This window comes from Coffea eugenioides, chromosome 1, assembly GCF_003713205.1.
Source record: "Coffea eugenioides isolate CCC68of chromosome 1, Ceug_1.0, whole genome shotgun sequence".
Taxonomy (NCBI): Eukaryota; Viridiplantae; Streptophyta; class Magnoliopsida; order Gentianales; family Rubiaceae; genus Coffea; species Coffea eugenioides.
In genome coordinates this window covers 16,647,869-16,657,974 of record NC_040035.1, presented here as the reverse complement: position 1 = coordinate 16,657,974, position 10,106 = coordinate 16,647,869, and the positions used below count along the sequence as shown (strand labels likewise).

Below are 10,106 nucleotides of genomic sequence, written 5' to 3'. Positions count from 1 at the left end.
ATTCAGATTTTATAAAATATTCGTGAGTTTATTCACTCTCTCTTGCCTCAAGAGAATTTCCTTTGAATACTTGAGAATTAATCTCAAGTTGTTCAACGAACTTATCAATCAAGTAGTCTCCTTGATTGTGGCGTTCTTCTATCTATACTTTTGGTTCACTAAAGTGGCTAGTCGTGGGTTAAGGAATCTCCTTAGTTCGTGGCTCGTGATTCTAGAAGGGTCAAAGTTCCGCAAAACATCCCAACTTGGTGTTCGTCTAGATCCGTCTCACGTCACTTACAGGGGGCACGAGCGAGACGTGAGACTGGTACATGCTAGCATAGTCTAGTTTTTGGAAATTTTGCAATTGTACTCGCACTAGTCGCTCAATTAGGGTTGAATGTATTGAGAACTTAAATCTTGTGATATATTTGGGATTGTACAAATGCTTTGAATAGAAATGAATGTACATGTACGTTCCAAGTTGGGAACTGTTATTTCCTTTACTCTTGAGATTGTAACTTATTTTATTTGAAGTGAGTGAGTAAGTCTTGGCAAGAGTTGGGCAGGCAATCCGCTAAACCCTGGGGTACTTCCTAGGGGGGGATGGGGTTATCATAGTTTATACAACTTTTGTCGATATAATTGTGTAAATAGAACTTTCTTTTAGTGTGAAATGTTTTTTCTCGTTTTTGGTATCGAGTCCTGGCACGAGCTGACAATCCGCTAAGTCCTTCGGTACGCCTCTGGGTACGGTGGAGTCATTACAATTGATTGATATAAACAATTGAATATGCGAAGAGGAGATAGAAGGCAGAAATGATTCTACCAGGCATGCCAAAAATTTGTATGCAATAAAATTCAAATCTGCAAGAAAATTACAAGACAAGAAAAATATACGACAAATTTGAATTATATAAATTTAAGAAAAAGATGTGAGTTACAATTTCCAAGATTTTCTCAATATATTGTAGAGAAAACTTCCTTCCATTCTTCTCTTCAAATGCTAATCCAAGAGTTTCGCAGGCTCGTTCTTGAATTAACCATTGACTTCTTCAATTTTTGAAATAGAAGATTTGAAGAACTTAATGAACTTGAACACTTGAAGACTCAAACCTTGATACAAGCAAGACTTGAAGAGTTTGAAGATGCAGAACCTTCACAACTTTGGAACTTCAAGAAAATATGAGAGTTTGAGATATGTGATGTCTGAGATTTGGTGGAAAGACTCCTATTTATAACTGTTGGATGGGGTAGAAATTGAAGACATATATGCCACCTTATTTGTTTTACAAGATATGTAGTCATCTAAGGATTGCACCATTTTAAATATTATCTCTTTATTTTATATTTATTAATAAAGAGACAATATTAATGAATGTTACCTTGATTGGCCATGTTTATAGGGACACATGATGTGGCACAATTTAATTGGACAAACCATTGCAGTATATGAGACATCTATATGGATTAAATAACTTTAAATATTATCTCTTTAATAAATAAATAATTATTTAGATAAATAAATATTATCTCTTTAATAAATAAATAAATATTATCCATAATTTTGCCAAGTCATAGAGACATATGATATGACATCATTTGATTGACGGAGACATCTCAACATTTTTAATTGGTTGGAACACCTCATCCTGACATGATTGGCTGTTGAATAGTTAAACTTTGAAGTGTGCGTGACATGCGGCAATATCCAATTGGATAAAAATAAGCCATAGAAATTATTTATAAACTAATGGTAATTTTTAAAATTAATTAAAATTCCATTGTCTATAGTCATAACTCATAAAAATTCATTGGGCTTATTTATGATAGTGATTTTAGAACTAGATATTAATGACTTTTAACTATTCTATTCTTATTCTTGGTAATTGTACTATTATTTTGGGATAATTGTATAGCTTTTGTGTGATTGAGCAAACAATGTCCATGAGCATGAAAACTTACTATTCCATATGACTCATTAAAAGTTTCATACTTTTCATTTTGGAACGATTCAAAATATTTATCATGTTAACAAAGTCAAAACTTTTTAATCTCTTTTCCCCAGATTATCCCTCCTTTAAATTATGTACATATTACATTCAAATTCAAATTTTAAATATTAAGGGATGAAATTGAAAAAAATATAAGCATCACAATCAAACCAATATTATTAAAAAGTTGGATTATGAAACATGATAAAAAAAAATTAGGATAGTAGAAGTACAAGATTTATAAATACCCTGAGATATATACCAGCTTTCTATTTAATTGTTTTCCTTAATTTTTCTTTGTGAGTTGGTGGCTTTGCTTTTTTGTGAAGAGAAAGGGGGGGGGGGGGGGGGGATGGAGAGAGGGGAGGGGAGAGTTTGGAAGGCTTCTTACCAAACTTTATACCCTTAGCTATGTAGTGTAGAGGTAGCAGCCATTATTGAGCAATTAACTAAAGGACGCTCAAAAGTATATTGAAATATAGGGTTAATTCCATTTTGTCCCCTCAAATTCTATACGAAATTTCACTTCAATCTTTAAACTTTCAAATGGGACACTTAAATCTATAAATGACAAAATTCGTCTGACTTAAGTAAGATGGGTGGCAGAATATTAAAAGCCGACTGTTTATTGGGGGGCGTGGGCAACATGCTCTATTAGTGTGGTTGTATAAGTGTTTTAAACCAAAAAAATAGGTACTAAAGATAATTTTACTTTTTCTCCCTTCTTCATCCTTCCTTTTTCCTTTGTTCTTTTTCCCATTCTTCTTCTTCCCTGCCACCCACAAGCCACTACAACAGAATCAATTACATAAGCTATACCCAAAATAGTCGAACTCTACTACTGAGTCGGCTGTGGAAAATCACCCTACGGTCAAATTCACTTCAAAATTGCATCTTTTGCTTTTCTATTTGTTTCCTGAATTCCAAATTTAAACTTCCCTTTTCTTAATTGAAATTCTGCCACCAAGTTGCCTTACAAATAGATAAATTCCATTAAACTTCCACTATCTCACTAAACAACCACATCCCTGTCTTGGTGGAGACGCCACCCATTTCTTGGTTGGCTTGTTTATGGTAACCTATGTGGTGAGGGGTGGTGGGAGGGGGAAGCCATGGGAGCCGGAGCAAATGCAAAAGGTGCCAAGGCTTAAACAATCACAGCCCACCAAAATGGCAATCTATTTCTTTTTCCCCCATTTCATTAACTGCACTCCCACAGAATCTACATCAAGAGTCTAACTTTGCCAAATCGAGATCCTGCAAAATCCAAGCGAAACGAAATCTGTACAGAAGCTTCTTAATTAAGGTAATGAATAATCCACCAAACGAATAAGTACAAACTTTTTTGAGTTAGATTTGAAAAAGGAAAAACAAGAGAATTTTATTACCAACTAGAGGATGATAGGACTGCTCTAGTATTGGAAGATTGAAGTACTGTTCAACTGGGACATTGTTGAAATTGACATTGCCCCCTCCGCTGCCATTGCCATTCCAACCAAAAAGGATGCTGGTGTAAAAAGAAGCTATCATTACTAAAAGGATCGCCATTATCATTTGCCCAGCCTTCCTATCGAATGTCCTCATATTCACGCTTATGCATCCTTGACTCTACCAATGACCTGCCATTTTTCTCAGTTCTTTCTTCTTTAAAAACTTGGTAAGCAGTCAAATTTAAGCAGAGAATTTGCTAACATAGTGGACTCTGAAATCTCGATGGAGATTGAGAAAAAGAAAAAGAAATAAATCCAGAGTTCAGAGAGTGAGTGAAGATTTAGGATGAAAAGATGAAAATTGATTAATGGAAATGGGTGGAAAAGTTGAGAAAGTTGAAAATCTCAGTTCTTTCTCCTTTATAGTTTGAGGACTTAAGTGATTTTGAAGTTTAGGGATTGAAGTGGGATTTTGTGTATAGTTTGAGGGAATAAAATGGAATTAACCCATGAAATGTATGAAAGATCAATGCGCCTCTCATCTCTTTTGTCCTAAATTTGAAAACAAGGAAAGCAGAAAATCTAGCAACAAAACTTCTCTATTTTTAACGGTGAATTAGCTATCCTATTTTTTTATTACCGTCAACTGTCATTTCATAATTGTCCTATTTCTTTTTTCCTCCCCTGTTTTTTTGGAGAGAAGCTAATACAGATGAGGGTAGAGCTTTTAACAAGTCAAATACTTGGTGTTTAGACTTTGTTCGTTTAATATGCAAACAATTTCAAGTTTGATCGAAGAATATTAAACGAGCTATAAATGTTGCTTGAATTCGATTGATTAATTTGTATAGATATTCGAGTTGGAATTCAAGCTTGACTCGTTAAACTAAATGAGCCAAATTCGAGCTTGAACTCAAGTTCAAATTCAAATTTGAAAATGATTTAATTGTATTTTATAAAAATAATACATAAATTAGAATAATTTTAATTATATTCTTTGTTTTAGAAAATAAATAATATTAATTTTATGTATAATTACTTCTTTTTTAAAAAAATATAAGGTACATACACGTACATTTAATGCTATTAAATATATTTATACTTGTACTTATTTTTTATAATTATATATGTGTTCATGAATCTCTTTGAATAGTTTGGGAACAGATTCATGTTTGACTTGATTATTAAATGAGTTTAATATTATGTTCAAACTTTATTTGTTTATTACGATCGAACCTTCCTCAAATTCAAACCTGTCAAATACGAACTTGTTCATGAACAGATTGGTTCATTAAAAACTCCACATGAGGGTACTTGGAGGAGACTTTTCGATGACGGGATAAATGTAAACCGTATCATTTTATACCAAATATTGCAAAAGTTACATAATTAAACGGAACAAAAGTTTAACTTGAGAAGCCCCGAATCCCAAGATAAACATTATAACAGCTTCGTGATTGTGAAAAGTAAGAGTTTGATCAAGTCATCCAAACACGGGAAAATTATGTAAAAACCAATCATTTTCATTGAAATTATTTTCTTTGAATCATTTTCTTTGGAACATAATTTACATTGATCCATATACGGACCCTTAATTTTCACTTTTCATGATGGTGTATGAGTAAAAAAAGATCTTAGCAAGACAATTCTAACGGGAGTATTTTCAAAACCCTTTAATCTTACTAAACTATGTTAGACTTGTTTGTTAGATGGATTCAGCGTTAGCTTCTGGATAGTAAACTGCAAATGGACATTTTCCATATGGACTGCAATGAAGCCAGTTTTGCTGCCACAATATGCAGCTGCAGGACTTCCTCTTTCCGTTGATTGCAAGATAAGACAAACAATGATGCTAGATAATAAAATTCCCGGAGAACGACTGGCAACAACCGCATAAACATACAAAACATTTAATAAATGATTCTCAGATCTGAAGACAGGAAAGCTGATTACAGAATTATCCTAAAATTTTTGTTACAGACATTCAAACGCGAGATCTTTGAATGGAAGAGGTGAAGAAAGAAAAGGAAATAGAGGGGTACGCATAGCACTATCATCATACTTGCTGCGCTACAGTAACACAATAGTCGTTCTCAAGCTCCTGCTGGATGTGCATTAGTTTACGAGTTCGACCAGAAATGCTATGCTTACACACAAGACTACCCCTCTTTTGCTCTTCCCAAAAGCTTTGCCGGGACATCTTAGGCTCTATCAATCTTAGCAGCTTTGTCCTTACCAGGAATAGCTCTAGCATTCAACCCGGCAACTCAGTTTGGCTGATAACTTTAAAAACTATTAATCAGTACGAAATAAGTCAGATGCTTAGATTTAAGCATAGACATCCAAACTTTGGTATCTCAAGGCTCAAGTAATGCCCCCGGTAAAGGAGCTGTTTTTTTCAGATTCTACTGAAGAGCTGGTGATTTCAACAGGTTCATTTTGCCCATCTATTGCTGGCTTTATAACAGTTAGAAACAATACATTGTAGAAAATTGTGAATATTAGGAGACCTGAAGCTGCGTACACTAAAAATGACCCTGAAATTTCTGTAGTCTCTTCTCTCATTTGACCTTCTAGCTGCTTTAGATCTGAAGCTGCAATGGATAAAACAAGCTCATTAGACTACAGCATGTATTAATTTGTATCAAAATTACCTGGTTAAAACTCATCATATCCTAAAAACTTCTGAATGGAGATGTGAAAAATAAGCACGGAAATTGAACAGAATAAGTGTTGGACATGCCTAAAAGCATATCATGAAAGGGAATTCAGATGAATTAGTTAAGTAAAAGCAATGACTGATAGGTACATTGTGCCTGTTATACTCTCAGCCTTCTTTGCATCTGTCTAAAACTTTCTATCCCTGGCTTGATTTTCCCTTTTACCCTTTAGGGTGGGATAGAAAGAGATTGGGCCTGGATTTCTGTTACTTTCATTGCCATTTCTGACCTTTTCAACTTTGCTTACTGATTTTCTTTTTCATCACCACATTAATGTAGAAAAATTTTCAATTTTCTAACTAATGGGAACTTCATTTCTCTTGAATACTCAAAGTCAGAAGTCTAAAATGGAGGTCTAGAGTATCTCTTACAGTAGAGATACTACAATTTCTGTGTCATTGGTCATAGGCAGTCACATGGACAAGGCTCACAACCTTGAGTGTTTTAGAACATGCAATTATTGTTTCCGCCTGCAAAATAGCAAAAACAAGACTTGTATATGTCAACTAAGTTTTTTAGTACGAGTAGTTGAAACTCCATGCTGATCAGCATCATTTCAAACTTTCCTCTTAGTTGCAATGTGATACCTTGGTATTGCTTTAGTTGCTCTTAAATTTCAAGGACATCTCATTGAATGCTGGCATATTTGGACATCACTTTTACAATGAATTTTCAATTCGCTTATTTCAGTTCAGATCCATATAATGGTATCCAATCGGAAGTCATATAAATGACATATTTTGCTTGAGTTTATTAGAGAATAAAGGTTTTACAGCAAAAATGTTTCATCCTGTTCTTGTCTATCTGGAGCATATTACATAGTCAAGTAAGCTGAATTTTTAAGTCATAAAGGCATGACTAGAGAATCATCATACAAAATCGAGTTGCAAACTGCCAGCAATATCAGACGTCCACATACGACCAAATCAAATTTTCCTTATCCATCAATTAAGATCTTCATCAGTTACAAGCATTATTCATCTTTGACAATAGTTAGTACAAATATTTGAAATACATATAATAAGGTGGTATCCTAGTCGGTGACTTTAGCAAAACAGAGTAAGAAACAATAACTTCTAGTAGAGAATGTTCAGTGGAGATTGTTGTCATCTTTTATTGTTGCTCAATATGTTCTCGTTGTTCAGCCTGCAACATCATTGATATTTCATCTTTCATTGACCCTTAAGCATTTGACTTGTTTTGTTGTGTATTTTGACCTTACCACATTAAGAATTAAGTATAAAATTTTCAGAAACTAAGGTTAAGCCTTATTATGCTCATTAACCTCTACTTCTGTTTTTCGGTCTTTCCCATTTTCCTTTTACCTCAAAGGAAATGTTTTTAAGATTTTGGTGAAATCTACTCAATCAGGAATACATGGTCAATAGAAAATTACACCAGCATGGAAGATCAGTTATCTAATTCCCCAAACCACCATTCTATTGTAGCTAAAATACAAAATTTGGTTGCATTGTAACAAGGAAATTGCAACTGAAAGTGGAATCTGTCCTCCAGTTTGAACAGTCTTCTGGCCACTTAGCTGTTCTCATTACAATTGCAAAGTTCATCTTGCTTTGACAGTTATTAGATTTCATGTGTACTGCCTCATCCAATGAAATAAATATGTCAATTTCCTTTCTTGCTATTTGTGTCAAATCCTAATTCACATTGAAACCTTCACTTTATAGTCCTTTCCTCCTGTCTGAAAATGTTCTAAGGATTCCATGTCTAAGTGTAACTTTTTACCATGTGATAAACTTGGCATTCTATTTGCATACCGATCTCAAGACTTCAACTCTCAAGCCCCCTAATATACGGAAAAAATGAATTGTAACCTCATATAACAGCTGTCTTAAAATCTCATAGACAATCTTAGGCTCCCAGAAACTCAAAAACCAAGGTAAAAGGTAACAGAGATGAAGAATAGTTTCAAACTTAGAAAAAGACAAAGAAGAGTTACTAGACAGATAGCAACGAATTGCTTGAAACTCTATTATCCGCCAATTGCGTCAATCTGGATCACATTATGACGTTCAAACCAAATCTTGCAAGAACACTCATCACGAGCAACACCCTAAATAAAGAAATCTCATCCCACAGGAGCAAGTCACAACTAAAAAATTACCCTCAATCAGAAATATCCTATACTATGCTTCTGTAGTTATAGACAGGTCTAACAGTGAGAACATGAAATTATGTAACTTAATTATGTTTCTCAGTCTCCTCAATGAAGATGAAAATAAGATTGTCTCTCTCCGGGAGTATAACAGTAGAATCACATAAATAAGTCTCTACATGATGGCATGATTTTCAGGACTTCATTGCTTTTTAAGTTAGGGATAAAGTAAAGTTGTACAAAGTCATATAGGATGGAACCTTTGTCAGCCGTGGTGAAGTTAAAAGAAATTTAATTTGACTTACATGTTCACTAAGTTTTCCTGTCATGCCTGTTGGGTTCTTGAGAATCTCATTGCAAAATTGTTGAAGAACCAGGAAAGTCTTTGGTTTTACTAAGTTATGAATATCCTGAGGCACAGCAATGGAGGCCCTGAGTCACAGAAACTTGGCATAGATGGAAATTGCATCTCTCCTTATAAGCTAAGGAGGCTTAGAGTAGGGTCAGTAGCCAACTCTTATGCCATTATGATCTCCAACCTTAAGATGTCAGCCCTCAACTAGTGAGGAGTTTAACGCATTCCTATGCTTCTCTTCATACGCTTATGATATGCATATGGACAAAGCAGAAAATTTCAGATCCAAAAGGCATGAGGGAGGGAGGGAGGGAGAGAGAGAGCTGTGGATTTATAAACTCAATAGATGAAAAATACTTTGCCTAAAAAAATCTTAATATATTCATTTCACAAGAGAAAAATATAACCAACAGCCTGTGCAGAATACTTTCACATGCATAAAATTGGAGACAAGCTATGAATACGGTAGGTACCATCATACTAAGACTGATGACAAAACTTAGCCAGCTGAATAGAACTCAATCTTAGTAGCAATTAGCAAGGGATGAACTATGTCAGCATGTAGAATAGAGAGCCTAAAAAGAAGCTTCCTCCCAATTCAATTTGTTCAAAACACTCTTCTTGATTGCATACAACAAGAGAGTCTTTTGGTTGTAATTCAAGGCCAACAAATTGTCAATTCTCGTTTCCTTATCTACTGAAGTTTCCTCAGTATTAGAGTTTGATTCTGTCACGCCCTGGACCTGCAGGCTCAAGACGCGAACCGAGTTTCAGCACACTACAAGGAACGGGATTAGACACTTTTACATGCAAACAAAAACTTAATTGCATATTCCACAGCATAAATAGAACCAACTGCCAAAAGACACACCGAATAAATAGTTAAGACATAAAGGCAGAGAGATACATAGATTTGAAAGCCAGAATACCTCTGAATTTTGGAGGGTCGACTTGTTTCTGAGCAAGAGATTGAAGCTGTTCGTCAAGCTTTTCTAGAGCTTCCCGGGCCTTAACTGGATCAACCTCAAAGTCAGAGTCTCTGTCCACGGCACCGAGTGAGCGAAAGTTGCTGTTTCTTCTTCTAGGTAGCAATTTTTGGTCCCAATGAAATCCAAGCCCGGATGCTGATTTTCTGTGATTTTTGTGGAGAGCGAATGGATGTGGAATTTGAAGAGAAGTGGAGCTTCGAAGAAGACGAAGCATTTGGATCGAACTGTTTAGCCACAGAGCTTAGCAATGGAGATAAGCTTTTGCGGAATTTAACAGATTATGATTTTTTTTATGGATTAATTATTCATCCCCTAATATATCCTCATTCTCACTTTACCCCTTGATGGTTATTTTGTATCACTTAACCCCTGAACAACTAAATTACCCTTTTTTTTTTTATCTTTTTCTTTTTTTCACTGATCTCATTTTTTATTCCACATTAGTTTTCTTTTTTCAAACTTTTAATTTTTAAGAAAATTAAAAACTTTATTAACCAAAAATTTTGTATGTCCATTATCTAAT

General features: G+C 34.6%; 1 protein-coding gene across 1 annotated transcript; it reads right to left on the bottom strand.

The window, feature by feature from the left end:
* Window positions 1-5,265: 5,265 nt before the first annotated feature.
* LOC113783744 lies at window positions 5,266-9,854 on the bottom strand. The gene is made up of 2 exons (XM_027329962.1): window positions 9,524-9,854; window positions 5,266-5,997 (listed from the first exon to the last, which is right to left on the bottom strand). Exons 1-2 carry the CDS (start codon window positions 9,795-9,797, stop codon window positions 5,768-5,770), a joined length of 504 nt encoding a protein of 167 aa, XP_027185763.1. The 5' UTR covers window positions 9,798-9,854; the 3' UTR covers window positions 5,266-5,767.
* Between the last annotated feature and the right edge of the window lie 252 nt (window positions 9,855-10,106).

Coding starts and splice junctions, on each gene's coding strand:
- LOC113783744 (XM_027329962.1), bottom strand. CDS start 9,797: ATGCTTCGTCTTCTTCGAAGCTCCACTTCTCTTCAAATTCCACATCCA. Junction 5,998..9,523: donor CGACCCTCCAAAATTCAGAG/GTATTCTGGCTT, acceptor TATCCATTGCAG/CTTCAGATCTAAAGCAGCTA.